The sequence below is a fragment of the Nannobrachium achirus genome, assembly GCF_963921795.1.
Source record: "Nannobrachium achirus genome assembly, chromosome: 4".
NCBI lineage: Eukaryota > Metazoa > Chordata > Actinopteri > Myctophiformes > Myctophidae > Nannobrachium > Nannobrachium achirus.
In genome coordinates this window covers 57296318-57313650 of record NC_137813.1, presented here as the reverse complement: position 1 = coordinate 57313650, position 17333 = coordinate 57296318, and the positions used below count along the sequence as shown (strand labels likewise).

General features: G+C 44.0%; 2 protein-coding genes across 2 annotated transcripts; both read left to right on the top strand.

Moving 5' to 3' along the window:
- Positions 1-1988: 1988 nt before the first annotated feature.
- LOC308283340 (nucleoside diphosphate kinase B-like) lies at positions 1989-3331 on the top strand (the record flags this gene model as incomplete). Its single annotated transcript, XM_080723759.1, has 4 exons — positions 1989-2105; positions 2271-2372; positions 2824-2936; positions 3214-3331. 4 exons carry the CDS (start codon positions 1989-1991, stop codon positions 3329-3331), a joined length of 450 nt encoding a protein of 149 aa, XP_080579885.1.
- A 7149-nt stretch (positions 3332-10480) lies between these two features.
- LOC308283341 (nucleoside diphosphate kinase B-like) lies at positions 10481-11530 on the top strand (the record flags this gene model as incomplete). Its single annotated transcript, XM_080723760.1, has 4 exons — positions 10481-10597; positions 10739-10840; positions 11035-11147; positions 11413-11530. 4 exons carry the CDS (start codon positions 10481-10483, stop codon positions 11528-11530), a joined length of 450 nt encoding a protein of 149 aa, XP_080579886.1.
- Between the last annotated feature and the right edge of the window lie 5803 nt (positions 11531-17333).

Sequence of the window (17333 nt, the reverse complement as noted above, 5' to 3'; positions counted from 1 at the left end):
ATATATAACAAATGGGAATATAGGCTATTTCCCACCATCCATCTATCATCCATCTTCATTTGCTCATCCAGTTCGTCGGTTGGGGAGGTAGAGTTCCAGCAGGGGCCTGGCAGGGGAATCCCGAGGCTTCCCCAGGCACAGTGTGGAGATATAATCCTTCCAAGGGGTCCTCGGTCTGCCCCCGTGGCCTCTTTCCAGCTGGATGTGCCTGGGTTTGGAAAGCCTCCCCATGTGGATGCGACCAGTCCAGGAGGAATCCTAGATGCCCCAACAACCTCCACTGGCTCCTTTCAGTGCAAAGGAACAGTGTGCTCTACTCTCTCACAGATGACGGACCATCAAGCTTGTAATTGTCTGATTCAAGTGACGTGCATTTGTTGCTGTTGGGCAGCAACCTCTCCATATTCAAAGTGTTTGTGTTTATTTGTAAATTAATGATCATACAAAAGCATCAAAAGTTGCTTCTTGTGCTGTTTTTGTGACACTGCATGTAGTATAATCAAGTAAGGCGTTAATTTACACACAAAAACGTGCGCGCGCACACACACAGACACACACACACAGATACACACACACACACACACACACACACACACACACACACACACACACACACACACACACACACACACACACACACACACACACAGTGCGCGTGTAGGCCTACAGTGTCAGTACACACAAAAATGCATGCACGCACGCAAAATCATATTTGCGTACCGATTAGTTGTCAGACATATAGACATGGTCACATGCTAGAATGGCACTGCACGATCACATGTACAGTAGGCCTACCTACCCCTATTGACATTTAAGGATTCAAATAGATCTGAATGTATATTCAGCTGGTGTATACGTTGCATTGTGCCATTTATAAGTTAAGTCATCATTCAACATGAATATGAGTAGGCAGGCCTACATTATGAAATACGTATTATTTCATGGATCCTCATTATATTCAACCAGATTATTTTGGGTTGAAAAAACACTAAATATATTACATGCCAAAGTACAGTGGGTTACTATGAGATCCGTCAGCATAGGTGTCTGTGGGTACAGTACTACAGTACTAAACACAGTTAAAACATGCGTGACTGTGAGTGACTGTATCTATTTAGAAGTACAGGATATACTTACAGTATACCGTCTCTAATAGCATAGCACTAGTGAACTGCATGTTATCCTATATGATGCCCTGTACTCTGAACACACTAATGAGCTCTAAAATAGATGAATCAACAAAAGGAAAGAGCACACATGCATGTGCACTCTCTCTCTCTCTCTCTCTCTCTCTCTCTCTCTCTCTCTCTCTCTCTCTCTCTCTCTCTCTGTGCCAAGAGATGTGCCAACCAGACACCGCCGACTCCGCATAACTCTTGACATTCACTCCTCCCGGAGCCCCTCCCCTCCCTGTGTCATGGAGTGTTTAAATAGTGGCCCCTTGGAGTTGTTCGTCGCTGGTGATCGCATCCCCGCCGTGAGCAGTTGACTCCCGCTGTCCTTACAAGTTCCTGTGAACTCCCGTTGAAAAGGTACAGTAGCTTTGAGGCTGGCATGACTGTGCAATGGCACTGCATACACATTGGTGTGTTGTATGTGACTTTTAAAGAGCCTATGAATTGTTTGTTTAGTTTGTTGATTGATGACAGTATACCACAGAAACTTTCTATACTTTCTTTCTTGTGAAGACCACACATGCATGCAGATGCAGTTGCTGATAACATAGGCTAAGTCTACAAATGTAAAGTGTAGCCTAAATAATAAACCATGTGCCCACTAGTATACAAAATGAGTTGTGATATGTTATATCCAAAGCAATATTCATAGACTTAATTGAACTACCATATGTGCAAGAAGGGCATGTAGTCATAGAGCCCTCAAATGGCTGATGTTGCAAGAGTATCTGCAAACTTTCTTTCTTTCTTTCTTTCTTTCTTTCTTTCTTTCTTCTTTCTTTCTTTCTTTCTTTCCACCCAGCACCTGCAGAAATGGAGCAGACATTCATTGCAGTTAAGCCTGATGGTGTGATGAGGGGCCTGTGTGGCGAGATCATCAAGCGCTTTGAACAGAAAGGCTTCAAGTTGGTTGCTGCTAAATTCATCCAGGTAACGTCATGTACTGATAGCAAGCATCCTCCGCCGCAATATACTGTATAGGCCTACACAGCCCTCTCTCCTCTATTGCACTGTAATTTAAACATTATAGATTAAAATGATAATATCAAAAATAAGATTGAATGATTCAATATTAATGTGTGTGTTTGTGTTCAGGCCTCTGAGGATCACATGAAGAAGCACTACCTTGACCTGGCAGCCATGCCTTTCTACGCTGGACTCTGCAAGTACATGTCTTCTGGACCTATCCTGGCCATGGTAACTCTCTCACACACACACGCATCCTCTCAATCACAATTATCGATTCGCTTTTCAATTCATTTAATAATCAAGAAGCATTTTTTATTTTGTATAAAAGAATATAATGAGTCGACACGAATACATTCGAATCAATTGTTTTTAAATAATCAACTAAATCATTTAGTCTTATTAGACACTAAAGCCTGAATGTGAATCGTTGCACTAGACTGACTAGAGTCAAGTTGAGCCAGTGCCATGCAGTGACAACGTGTCAATATACTGTCTCTCACTCCTCATGAAACTTTCACTTGTTTGCTTGATCAAGGATTATACACAGACATGCATGCAGATACAATATGCAATCATTACTCGATCAAATTAAAACAATTCTCTCTCTCTCTCTCTCTCTCTCTCTCTCTCTCTCTCTCTCTCTCTCTCTCTCTCTCTCTCTCTCTCTCTCTCTCTCTAGGTGTGGGAGGGACAGAACATTGTAAAGATGGGCAGGTTGATCCTGGGTGAGACCGACCCAGCTAAGTCTCAGCCCGGCAGCATCCGTGGAGACCTCTGTGTCAACATTGGCAGGTGAGCACCCAGGAAGACCAACCATCATACAGTACCCAGGAAAACATACAGCACCCAGGAAGACCAACCATCATACAGTAGATGAGCATTGATAGATAGGATCGTACTCGGACGTCAACGCTATGCTAATCTGACCCTTCCCATCCAAATTTCTCAAATGTAATGATATTCAATGTCAGCAGATAGATTGATAGAAAATATATTGGCAGATATAGACTGTTTATAGTATTACACAGATCTAATAATTATTTTAATGACTGTCCTCGTCTCCTCTCAGGAACATCATCCACGGCAGTGACACAGCGGAGAACGCCAAGATGGAGGTCGGTCTGTGGTTCAAGCCCGAGGAGTTTGTCACCTACCAGCTCCCCGCCCACGCCTTCATCTACGAGTAAATTAAAACTGAACCAAGCAACAGCCACCAACTCAACTGGACCATTTTTTATACTCTTCATCTCTCATGTCTTCCAATCCTCTCATTTTGTTCTCATCTGTGCACTTTTCAATCCAAACCAGTCAATAAAGTTCCTGCAGTGAGAGAGTACCATGCTTGTCTCTGTGACTTCCTACTGAGGCTTGGGAAAGGTGGAATAACTGCTGTTTCTTGTACATTGTTATGGAATTAGATTCGTGATTTAGTTAATAAGTTACAAATCATGGGTTACCTTACCTCAGGGTGGGCCCTGAGCATAACATCCCAAATAAAGAGAAAAATCACACCCAAAGTGAAGTGAGCGGTGGTCGTGCTCGCATAACGTCTTCAATTGGTAATTGGTGATGTAATACAGGCTACACACACGCACATTGCTATGGCAAAACGCTGAGGAAAAGTGGCTACAGATAGGTCTAGGTCTAGGATGTAATTGGTGATGTAATATGGCTACACACACACACACACACACACACACACACACACACACACACACACACACACACACACACACACACACACATATTGCTATGGCAAAACGCTGAGGAAAACACATTGCTATGGCAAAACACTGAGGAATAGTGGCTACAGACACACGCACAGCCACTCTTAGGAGCGGTTTACCACCGCTCAAAAACCTTTCCTTTTACAAACCCAAAACAAAGCACAAGCAACTTAACACACTACAGAAACACATGATAAACTTATAACACAAAAGAAAGGACACCCGCCTCTACACTACCAAGACTGCAACTTGTTCTGCACGTTAGCCTTCAAAAACCACTGTGGCTTCAAGAGTATGACAACCCTAGAGGCGAATAATCCGATGATCCTGGGAACGTTTAGAGAATGTCATCATCACAGTAGCCAAATTCAAATATTAATATTCTGCCCCCTCTGTCCTCCGTGGTGTTACGGAGAAAGGTGACCTGACGAAATATTTGACCATCTTGTGGGCTTCACAACCCATTATTGAATGTCCAAGTAAGTAAGTAAATCACTGGTGTTTATTAACGGTTAGAAACCTAGTATACTTTGTTAATAAATAAACAAACAGCAGTGATTTACATTCAGACATAAGTCCACACACAGTCACATATTTCAGCGGGTCACCAATTAAAAAAAAAAAAACAGTCGACCGGGCACAGCCGTTCCATTGAACGAGGCTGAAGTTTGTCTCTCGGTTGCATCAGTTGTAGACATAGAAATGGAGAAAGATCCAATGCTGAAAAAGTTACCAGAAAAGTGATCCCGCCACCATTTTTGTTTATGTGTGCTCAAGACTTCAGAGTAGCGTTACTGGTGCTGTAGCTGCTGCAGACACCCGCGCCACCCCTCATCTGCTCTGCTCAGACAGGCTCTGCCGGGGGAAAGAACGAGTGTTCGTTCAGCAGTGTGAAAAAAGAAACAAGCGTTCGTTGGGCGGTAAAAGAGTTAAGGGAAAATATGTTTTCACACCATACTAATAAGACCTTTAAATTTGGTCAATTTGCAGAATTGTGGGCATGTTTGAGATAGACAGCCAGTGGTGGGAGTGTGCATAATAGATATGATTGTTCATCTCATCTGATATGTCCAAGTGGTTACACTTATTTAATTTTTTAAATAAAATAATCCCACAATTTTGTCACCCAGTGCCAATTTCCTGGCGTTATGCTCCTTCTTTCAACCTGGGAAGAGCCCCGAACTGAGCTCAGGCTTTTCACCGCTGTGGACACGCTGGTGCTTCTTCAGATTAACTGAATGACTGAAACTCTTGTCACACTGTTTACAGATGAAGGGTTTTTCTCCCGTGTGGATACGCTGGTGTGTCCTCAGATGACTTGACTGATGGAAACTCTTGCCACATAGTTTACAGTGGAAAGGTTTTTCTCCCGTGTGGATACGCTGGTGTATTCTCAGATGAATTAACTGACTGAAATTCTTGTCACATAGTTTACAGTGGAAAGGTTTTTCTCCTGTGTGGATACGCTGGTGTATCTTCATGACACCTAACCTACTGAAGCTCTTGCCACATAGTTTACAGTGGTAAGGTTTTTCTCCCGTGTGGATACGCTGGTGTGTTTTCAGTGCACTTAACTGACTAAAAGCCTTGTAACACAGTTTACAGACGAAAGGTTTTTCTCCACTGTGGATTATCAGGTGTCCCTTCAGATGATCTAACTTACTGAAACTCTTGTCACACTGTTTACAGTGGAAAGGTTTTTCTCCCGTGTGGATACGCTGGTGTGTCTTCAGATTACCTAAGTGACTGAAACTCTTGTCACACTGTTTACAGCGGAAAGGCTTTTCTCCGGTGTGGACACGCTGGTGTGACCTCAGGTTATTTAAAATCTTGAAACCTTTGTCACATAGTTTACAGTAGAAAGGTTTTTCCCCCGTGTGGATACGCTGGTGTGTCTCAAGACTATTTAAATGACTGAAACTCTTGTCACATTGTTTACAGTGGAAAGGTTTTTCTCCTGTGTGGACGCGCTGGTGTCCCCTCAGATTACCTAACTGATAGAAACTCTTGTCACATAGTTTACACTGGAAAGGTTTTTCTCCCGTGTGGACACGCTGGTGTGTCTTCAGGACACCTAACCTACCGAAGCTCTTGCCACATAGTTTACAGTGGTAAGGTTTTTCTCCTGTGTGGACAGGCGTATCTTCAGCTCACTTGACCTAGTGAAACGTTTGTCACACTGTTTACACACAAAGTGTTTTTCTCCACTGTGGATAAGCTGGTGCTTCTTCAGATTTCCTAACTCACTGAAACGTTTGTCACACTGTTTACACACAAAGGGTTTTTCACCGCTGTGGACACGCTGGTGCTTCGTCAGATTTCCTAACTCACTGAAACTCTTGTCACACTGTTTACAGACGAAGGGTTTTTCTCCTGTGTGGACACGTTGGTGTCTCTTCAGGTCACTTAAAAACGTGAAACCTTTGTCACACTGTTTACAGATGTGAGGGTAAATCATCTGATGTTTCTTTGCATTTGGTTGAGTTAAAATCTCTGTAAACTGTTGAGGACTTTGAGATTTCGATGGGTCTGTGTCTCCTTGTTGCCGGCTGGTTACAGGGCTGACAATTGTCTGACTGGCCTCTGAACAGATTTGTCCGGTTCTCCGCGTTTTGCAGTTGAGGTCGCCGTGGCTCGGATGAGACATGAGGGTACGCTCAGAACAGGAAGATTGGGAGCAATCTCCTTCCAGGAGCGGCGGTTCATGGTCAAAGCTTCTGCTATACATGGACTGTGATGGGGACGGCGATGTAGGTTCTGTTGAAAAGGCCGGACAATTTGTCCTCTATCTCCCTGTATTCTTTGTCTCTCAAAGTTCTGTATTCCGTTCTCTCACTATGGACTATCTTCTGGTCTCAGGGGAATGAAGCGGAGGTCTGGAATCTGGAGTCTCTTCACACCTCATATACGCTGAGCAAAGCTTTGGTCTGACCTCACTCGCAACACGATCGGTTGCCACGCATGCTTAGCAACACGTGTGCCCCTCCATATTTGGACAAGAGTGGTGTCATTAAAATAACTTCATCACCATGACAACAGAGATCCACGTGGAAGCCAAAGTCTTCTTCTGTCACGGTGTGAGGCAGAAGTGGAGGAACTAGAAGCGGAACACGGCAGGCAGGCAGATAGATGAAATCACTATTGATCAATATCAATAGTGATTTCATTACAAACTCACGAAACAAGTGGCAATACAGCAGGACATACATAGGCAGGAACACACAGTAACTGTGACAAAGGAATACTGAGCACATGGAGGTTTAAATCGGGGATGGACTGGGCATCTACTGTAGCATACCTGAACTGACTATATACAAGTTGGCCTGTGGGCCCAAAAAAGTGGGCGGTCGGTCACTAAGTGGAGAAGGCCAATCCTTCAGTAGCACCGGCCCACAGAGCAGAGAGGCATCCCATGATTGGCCCACTGGCTTGTCTGTCATCTGAATACTGGCCTAGTAGCCCAATCATAGGCTACTGTGGCCCAGGAATCCCACCCAAACATTTAACAGCATACAAGCCCACAATGCGCTGCTGCCTCAATGCGCTGTGAGCTTGTAGATCGTCTATGTTCGGTTCGCGCCAGTTGTGGTGGGCCGGTCTGGGCCAAGATACCAGGGGCCGAATTTATTTCCCAGCCCGGCCCTGCATGTGTAACACTGCTATACTGATGGATGGAGGAGGCGGAAATGCAAACATTTGAGTGTTGGAATTTGGCTGCAGCCTTTCAATCTCAAAGTGGAAGCTGTTCTCTCTCTCCTTATCAGCATGAAACAATGATCTTGTGAACATCTAGAGAACGTCTTAACACACTGAGTAATTTAGCTTTTGGTGTGTTTTGTGTTTACAACCCAGTACAGTTTAGTTTGGTGTTTTTTGTTGTTGTTGTTGGTGGTAGCAGTAAAGTACAATGTTTTAGTATGACTCCTTACTTAACATTTATAATTCTTTGATGACATTTGTGTTATTTTGAGGGCTGACAGCATACAAAAAAAAGGTCTATCTACAGTTGTTTTCTTTGCCAGGACATCTGAATGGCATAAAAGCAAAATCCATAAAATACACATGATTGTATCTACTGTATTTAGAACATACATTTGAATAAGTGCAATAGTGGTTTCATAGGTAACTATCATAAATCACCTTATGTATGCTGATGACCTGGTCATTCTGAATCCATACAGTGGAGGGTTACAGCAGCTATTGAAAGTGTGCTCAAATAATGGCAATGATAAAGACATCATTTACACTACAAAAAAATCGAACCTCTGTTCGAAGTGGAGCTGTGTGTGTGTGTGTGTGTGTGTGTGTGTGTGTGTGTGTGTGTGTGTGTGTGTGTGTAGCACCTCTCTGGTCACCCAGGATCCTGTGTACCGTTTTTGAAGAAAATATGTAGGAAAAGGTGCAAAAAGTGTGTTTTGGAGAAAATTCAAGATGGCGGAAAATCTATCCTGGCGCAAATGGGCGTGGCCTATATGGGAGAGATGCGTCTTGACCCAAGGAATCCAAGGGAAAAAAGAATTTTAATTTTCCGATCTACGGTTCAAGAGTTACGGGGCATAACGCAAAGTGGGCCGTTATAGCGCCACCATGAGGCCGAGTGATGTAATTATTTTTGGATTCATTCTTAAAATCATTATGAATCTCCTCTCCGAGGTTTGAAACTGTAGCTCCTATGGTTTACGAGAGAAAAATACTTGAATGTGAGTTTTTGCAATTCCCATTATAAGTCAATGGGGAAAATTAATTCACTAATAAATTAATATCAATTAAACTATAGAACCTTTCTCTTAGCAAGTTACTAGCACACGATTCCCGAGTAAGCCGGTCGATTTGACATATGGCGCGAGTGTGTGGTGCAAAAACTGTGGGAGGAGTAGCGTGCCAAACTTTGAGGCTACATACAGACAGACAGACAGACACGGACGGACGGACGGACGGACACACACACGGCCACGTATAGGGAGCTTGTGTTCCACACAGCTCCAAAAAGAGTAGTGTCATGATAGTGAGAAGCACGAGGACAAGAAATTGGTCTGCCCAGCTTTTCACTTACTGTATGTGACCGTTGTCTTTATTTATTCCAGGAAATCAAGTACTTTGGCCACATTTTCAATGATGATCTCCATGATGATAGAAATATCTCTACAGTCGCAAACGTAATGCCCAGACCAGGCAAGTGCACACATATACATCAAAGGGGGCTTGAGCCCCCGCCCTTTTACCCGTCTGTAAAAAGTGCCCCCTCCAAACCATGAATGCAATTTTCACTATGGTGAAAGAAATGCAAATGCCACTTTCCATGCCATACCTGAAGGCAGCATTCAAGAGAATTGTCTTGTCCAAACTCTCCCGAACTTGAATGCAGGATCTTATGTTGAAAGAATTGCCCTGTCTGTGTAGAAATCCATGCCGTTACACCACATTTCCAGTATCGACTTGATTATGCCTAGTTTAGTGTGTTATCAAGTACCGAAAATAGCCGACCTCCAAGCTCACAAACTGCGACGCGTTTTGAGCTTGGAGGTCGGCTATTTTCAAAATGTTCACCAAACGCCCTTTTAGAAATTTCAGCCCCTTCCTCTCTAACATTCTCTGCACGTCCCTGGCCCAGACTGCTTTAATATCAGGTTCAGTATGTGTTCAGGTTCTGTCAAGTGTGCACTTTTTAAAGCATTTTGCACTCCCATGAATAGGGCTTTAATACAGAGAAAGATAACCTACGGGGAAAGGTGACCTGAATATGTGACCATCTTGTTGTTCACATTCAAGAAGGTAGCAGGCGGAGGCTTAAAGTGGCCTACAATGATGCTCTGAGGATTCTAATTAAAGTCCCTAGATGGCCTGGTGCCAGTCACCTGTTAGTAACGTGTGGAATCCACACATGTGAGGCTCTCTTAAGGCGTTCTATGTATGGATCCATGTCTCGCCTGGATGAGTCAACACTTTGTGGGCAAAGTGTGGGTGTGCCTTCCACTCTCTCTCTCTCTCTCTCTCTCTCTCTCTCTCTCTCTCTGTGCCAAGAAATGTGCCAACCAGACATCGCCGACCCCGCCTAACTCTTGACATTCACTCATCCCAGAGCCCCTCCCCTCCCTGTGTCATGGAGTGTTTAAATAGTGGCCCCTTGGAGTTGTTCGTCGCTGGTGACACATCACATCCCCGCCGTGAGCAGTTGACTCCCGCTGTCCTTACAAGTTCCTGTGAACTCCCGTTAAAAAGGTACAGTAGCTTTGAGGCATGACTGTGCACAGCACCGGCACAACATACACATTTGGTGTGTTGTATGTGATTGTTTTCAATAGCCTATAATAGCCTAGTTTGTTTAGTTTGTTGATTGATAACAATATAGGCTACAACAGAAACCTTCTGAAACACCTTCTTGTGAAGACTACACTCATGCAGAAGCAGTTGCTGATAACAAGCCAGTCTACAATGCAAAGCCTACGTGATAAACCATGTGCCACTAGTATACACAATGAGTTGTGATTTTATGTCGACAGCATTATTGATTGACTACCTGATTGAACTGCATACGGTGTGTGTGAAAAGGGAAAGCAGTCAAATAGGCCTTAAATGGCTGATCTTTCTTTCCCCCCAGCACCTGCAGAAATGGAGCAGACATTCATTGCAGTTAAGCCTGATGGTGTGATGAGGGGCCTGTGTGGCGAGATCATCAAGCGCTTTGAACAGAAAGGCTTCAAGTTGGTTGCTGCTAAATTCATCCAGGTAACGTGTGTTGTACTGATAGCGTCCAACACAATATGTAACCCCCTCTCCTCTATTGCACTGCAATATAAATATAATAGATTAAGATGATCAAAATATGATTGAATGATTCAATATTAATGCGTGTGTGTTTGTCTTCAGCCCTCTGAGGATCACATGAAGAAGCACTACCTTGACCTGGCAGCCATGCCTTTCTACGCTGGACTCTGCAAGTACATGTCTTCTGGACCTATCCTGGCCATGGTAATGCACGCATTATCTCTACTCACGCCTACTCTACTGATTGAGGATTATACACACTACACAGACATGAAGTGTATGCAGACAGGCCTACAGTATGCAATCTGAGCAAAATTACAAAATCTCTCTCTCTCTCTCTCTCTCTCTCTCTCTCTCTCTCTCTCTCTCTCTCTCTCTCTCTCTCTCTCTCTCTCTAGGTGTGGGAGGGACAGAACATTGTAAAGATGGGCAGGTTGATCCTGGGTGAGACCGACCCAGCTAAGTCTCAGCCCGGCAGCATCCGTGGAGACCTCTGTGTCAACATTGGCAGGTGAGCACCCAAGAAGACCAACCATCATGAGCATTGATACAGTAGATAGGATTGAACTTGTCAACGCTGATGCTAATCTGACCCTTCCCATCCAAATTTCTCAAATGTTCCCATTGATATCAGGTTGATATCTAGGTCATAACATTGTTATATAATGATAATCAATGTCAGCAGAAAGATTGATAGATAGTCTATTGGTAGATATAGACTGTTTATATTATTACGCAGATTCAATAATTCTTCTAATGACCTTGTCTCCTCTCAGGAACATCATCCACGGCAGTGACACAGCGGAGAACGCCAAGATGGAGGTCGGTCTGTGGTTCAAGCCCGAGGAGTTTGTCACCTACCAGCTCCCCGCCCACGCCTTCATCTACGAGTAAATTAAAACTGAACCACCCACTGAACACCCACCAACTCAACTGGACCATTTTTTATACTCTTCATCTCTCATGTCTTCCGATCCTCTCATTTTGTTCTCTTTTCAATCCAAACCACTTGTCATTAAAGTTCCTGCAGTGAGAGAGTACCATGCTTGTCTCTGTGTCTTCCTACCGAGGCTTGGGTAACTGTTGTGTTTCTTGTACATTGTTATGGATTTATTTTCGCTGCCATTCAGAATGACTTGAGAGAAAATACATGTAGTTGTCACCTCCTAGATTGATGGATATGCTGGCTCTTGCGCAAAAGGCAACAGCTTTGGAGGAATTGGTACAAATCTGTTCATGGTAGAGTTTACCATCTACTAGTAGTAATACTGTATCCTTCAATACATGCTTTGGAGACAAGGGCAGGATAACTTTGGTAGGGTCTGAAACAGTAATCTTCGGAACACATCATAACTCGGTGATCCACAGTTGTAGTGCTGTAAGTGTTGTTCTGTATTTAAATTATTTGAAAACTCATGTAAGACAGGCTTCTTTCTTTTCTATACAGTATGTGAACACGTGAGGAGGAATCCATTTTGACAGAAATCTTTTGTGTTTTCACACATTTTTTAGTGCAAGATTTGTTGTTCAGTGCCAAAGGTTATTCATCTCTCATGTTGAAGCAATCAAGTACAGTTACAAGTTAGATTATGTCAAGCTGGCATAACGTTTACATGGTCAATTGCGGAGTTCCTTACGAGTTTTCCCTTGATATGTTTCCTAGCTGATTGAGTTATTGAGTCCCATCTGATTTGTGAGTAGCGTCAGTGGCATAGTTATAAAAAGCTAGATACCTCACCCGCTGTTCTTTGGAGTGACCTGTAAAAATGTATTGGTATATACTGGTCAATCACAGCGCATCTTTTCCGGGACTTCAATTCAATTCAAAGGAGCTTTTATTGGCATGAGGAAACAAATGTTTACATTGTCAAAGCAAGTGCCTCTGGGAAAAAGGGAGTCCTGCATCTGATTGGCTTACCGAACCTCCGTTTCTGTGACGCACGCGGAAGGATTCTGTAAGAATTACTTTTTTACAGACGACCCAGAGCCGGAGGAGGCGTCTACCTTTCTATGTCTATGGTCACTGACTGGTGTCTGAATGTGAGTGGCTCTTGTGAGCAGGCTCAACTATAAAGCTGCATGTCTTCAGAACAGCAGAAGAGCAGATTCATACCTCCTTGCCAGCCTCCCAACCACACCAGTACTGTATTTTAGTGTCTTTAGATTTGCCAATGTTTTAGAGCTGTCACTGTTAACATGGGTTACAATCTTGGTAGTGTAGGGGGTGTGTTTCTATAGCAGTAGTTCTCAACCTGTGGGTCGGGACCCCAAGGGGGGTTCCCAAATTATCTTGGGGGGTCCCCAGATGATTACCTTGATTTGCAACATTGTTTTCTCACTCAAAAGGAAACAAACCACCATAACGTTTAGGTGTATTTAGGTTATCTGCACATTTCTAAAGTGACAATTTAAGTTTTATTTTAATACCTCTAAATCCACAAATTAAACATTGGCCAAATAATCAAATATTAGAGGCAGAAATTGTGAAAATAGCCGATCTACATGCTCACAACGCCTCGTTTTGCGAGGCGTTGTGCGTTTTTTTGTGAGCATGTAGATCTGCTATTTTCACAATAGAACCGTGTTATAAAAAATGTAATGCCTCAACTCTTAGTGCTCAGGGTGCAGGGGTCCCCTGTTAAAATATGATTATTTGGGGGGTCAGAGCCTGAAAAGGTTGAGAACCACTGTTCTATAGTTTGTTAGGTAAGATACCTCTGCTTTGTTTTGCGTTTTTAAAACGTAATAATGGGTTTTCTTTTGGTTAGGATGTTACAGTATGCCCAGGGCCCATCCTGAGTTAATTACCCATGTTTTTTAACAAAATAAATAAATCACTGTATTTTTAAACTGGTATTGGATGGTGGCTAAGCTATGTTTGGGGACTAGGGAGGAGGGAGTCCATTTTTATTTTACACCTGACCCCTAGGTCGTAACACTTACCAAAGTTCTCCTGCTCTTGCCTCCAAAGCATGTTTTGAAGGCCACAGTATAACTTATAGATGGTAAACGCTATCATGAACAGACCTGTACTATTTCCTCCAAGGCTGTTGCTTTTTGTGCAAGAGCAGGTCCATCAATCTATAAACGGCAGCTAAACTAAATCCATAACAATGTACAAGAAAAAACAACAGTTATTCCACCTTTCCCAAGCCTCATAGGAAGTCACAGAGACAAGCATGGTACTCTCTCACTGCAGGAACTTTATTGACGAGTGGTTTGGATTGAAAAGTGCACAATGGAGAACAAAATGAGAGGATCAGAAGACATGAGAGATGAAGAGTATAAAAAATGGTCCAGTTAAGTTGGTGGCTGTTGCTTGGTTCAGTTTTACTCGTAGATGAAGGCGTGGGCGGGGAGCTGGTGGGAACGGCATATTCCATTTTGGAACGGCACATGTCTGACACATGTTAAATGCCACTTTTCCAGCTCGGCCTCTCTCCAATTTCTACCACCGTTTTGTGCCACGGGCTGCCGACCTCATGTGACCCCTACACGGCACTCTCAGAGGTAAAAAATCTCCAGAGCACGCCATTTCTTGGTCCACGGACATGTTGGCGGCTTTCTCTGCCACAAAGCATGCACTTGCAGACGCAACCATGTTGGCTCCCCCGGTGCCTGAGGCCCCAGTTGCCCTGACCACGGACGCCTCGGACTATGCTGTTGGTGTGGTTCTCCAGCAGTTGGTTGATAGTGTTTGGCAACCTCTCGCTTTTTTCAGCCGCCAAGGGTACTTCGGTCCAGAGAGCAGAAAAATTGCACTTTTGACCGTGAACTCCTTGCCCTTTCATCTCCAAATTCACCACGGACATCCAACACGTGTCGGGCAAAGACAATGCCGTGTCTGACTGCCTCTCCCGTGTGGTCGTTGGCACCGTCCATCTCGGAGTTGACTATGCCCGGATGGCTATGGAGTGGACCAGGCCTCAGACCCCGACATCCAGGCATACAGAACGGCAGTCACTGGCCTCCAGCTGGCGGACGTCCCATTCGGTGATGACGGCACAACGCTGCTCTGCGACGTCTCTCTGGCCCTGCCCCGTCCTGTGGTACCGGGGAAATCTTGCTTTTGCGAACGACCATCATTTCGACCGGAGAGTTAGCGACTCACTCCACGGAGGTTAAGGTTAGGGTGAGGGTTAGAGTCGGGTGTCGAAAAGATGACATGTAGTAACAGCGACACGCTCCCGTGGTACCGCGGTTCCGGAAACAGCACGTTTTCAATACATGGACTCTCTGACCAAGGCAGTAAGCCGTCAGAACGACTCATGGCGGCGAAGTTTGTCTGGCATGGCATGAGAAAGGACGTTCGCGACTGGGCTATAGAACATGTGTGGCGTGCCAACGTGCTAAAATCCATCGCCGTGTTCAGTCCCCATTGGGGCAGTAGTATTGGTCTTCTTTTCGTTTCTTTTTTTTCCCTTCTTTTTTCCTAATACTGAAATACATCACTACATCACAATCCTCTGGGGACCCCTTAAAAAATAAGGTCGGGACCCCCAACGTCGAGCCACTGATTTAATATTATAAATATTATTGATTCGGAGACTATTGTCTTTGGAAATGCAGCTATTATATAAAAAATAAAAATGGTGAAAATGTAATGCATCATCGAATGCACAAATGCACAAGTTGTTTTAGACACCCATATAGTTGTAGAAAGAACTGTCCACCTTAATTATCGATCATTTTGAAACTATAATTGTTAATATCACTAGGTACCGCCCAGCGAACTTCTTTTTTTCAACATTAATTAAGCCAGTGGATCTCCTTTTCAGGCCGTGACCCCCAAAATAATCATATTTTAACTGGGGACCCCTCCACCCTGACGAGCACTAAGGGTGCGTTCAGAAATGCGCACTCAACGCACTGGTGGGCCATGTTGTCGTTCGTTTATTCGGTGCACTTGGTGCGTTATCGTTCGGAAATCCAGTGCACGGCGCACCGGTGTGCTGAGTGCACGCACTCACCAACCCTACTCAGAAGATGGGGTTTGACGGTGTGGTGCGTCAGTGCGGTGTTTTGATTGGTTGCAGTGTCTCGAGCGCTTCTCAGCCGTGAACAATGGAGGAATTGATAACAAAAAGCACTATTTGCGGCTTGATAGGCCCTTTTGGGGTTTATTGTTACACAAGCATCCTGGAGAGCTCTTAACGGCATGACCAGTGTGTGGAAATCCAACCTCCCCAGACACATCAAGATCAGTTTCTTCTCTGCAACCGTGGAGTCCGTTCTCCTATATGGCTGTGAATGCTGGACACTAACGCAAGCCCTACAGAAGTCCCTGGAGGGTGCTACACCAGAATGTTAAGGGTGGTGCTGAACATCAACCAGGACGAGCACATTACCAACAAGCGTCTGTACGGGGAACTGCCAAGTGTATCAGAGAAGATAACAGTCAGGAGGATGAGACTAGCTGGACACTGCCATCGACACCAAGAACTCCCAGTCAAAAGGCTTGTACTGTGGGAACCAGCACACGGGCACCGATCAAGGGGATGTCCCACACCTACCTACGTGGACGTACTAAAGAAAGATGCTGGAGCAGAAAGCACAAACGAGCTGTCCAGATGTATGGAGAACCGAGATGACTGGAAACGACGATGGAGGGCTCGTCTGAGGACGACGTAGAGAGCATCATCGTGTGAACTAGCAGCAGGTAGGCCAATGTTATGAATTAAATTACCTTTCAATAGCAACATTACGTTAGCAACTGCTGCTTTTCAGAACGTTTTCCTTCTGATAAAGCTCACCGCTGCCCCAGTGCCCCTTAACTGGTCGTTCGTAAATAAGCCACACTGAATGCACTCTACTAGTCACCGCCGACTGCACTCACTACACTGAACACACACCCGGTGCGCATTTCCGAACGCACCCTAAGAGTTCAGGCATTACATAGTGTATAACACGGTTCCATGAGGCGTTGTGAGCATGTAGATCGGCTATTTTCACAATTTCTAACTCCAATATTCGACAATTTGGCCAATGTTTAATTTGTGATTTTAGAGGTATTAAAAAGTCCTTAAATTGTCACTTTAAAAATGTGCAGATACCCTCTACACTTAAACTCTACAGTATGTAGGTTTGTTTACAGTTGAGTGAGAAAACAATGTTGCACACTGAGGACCCACCCAACATAATTTGTCCCGACCCACATGTTGAGAACCACCGACCTTGTAGATCAGCTATTTGAACTATTTCAAAATAGTTTTTCAAAATAGTTTAAAAAAAAGGCAAATAAATGTAGGGGTTTAGGGTTTAGCATGGAAACATAGGGCCCTTGGTTTGTTTTGGAGTTTGGAGAGGTCTGTACATCTCAACCTTTTGCTAAGACAACTAGAGTTATAAAGCTTGCATAGTCATGCACATTTACAAGCCATTTTCTTTTTTGATTATTATTGTTTATTTTATTTGAAAATGAAATATACCTTTAAGGATGTTGATGACAAAGGCTTTGGACATTGTTGTGATTCCATGTGCAGGTGTGTTGGGTGTGCTAAACCTGACAGTCAAGGGTGCGTAGGTGCGTGCGTGCATGCATGCATACATGCCCCTTATTTTTGGATATCGTTACGATTAGAGGTGACATCATGTCTGTAGTTTATTAAATGATATGATAGCAAAGTCAAAATAGAAGCTGAGTACTTGTTTTCGGTAGAAGTGGAAAGAGTACTAAGAAATCCTACTCAAAGTAAGA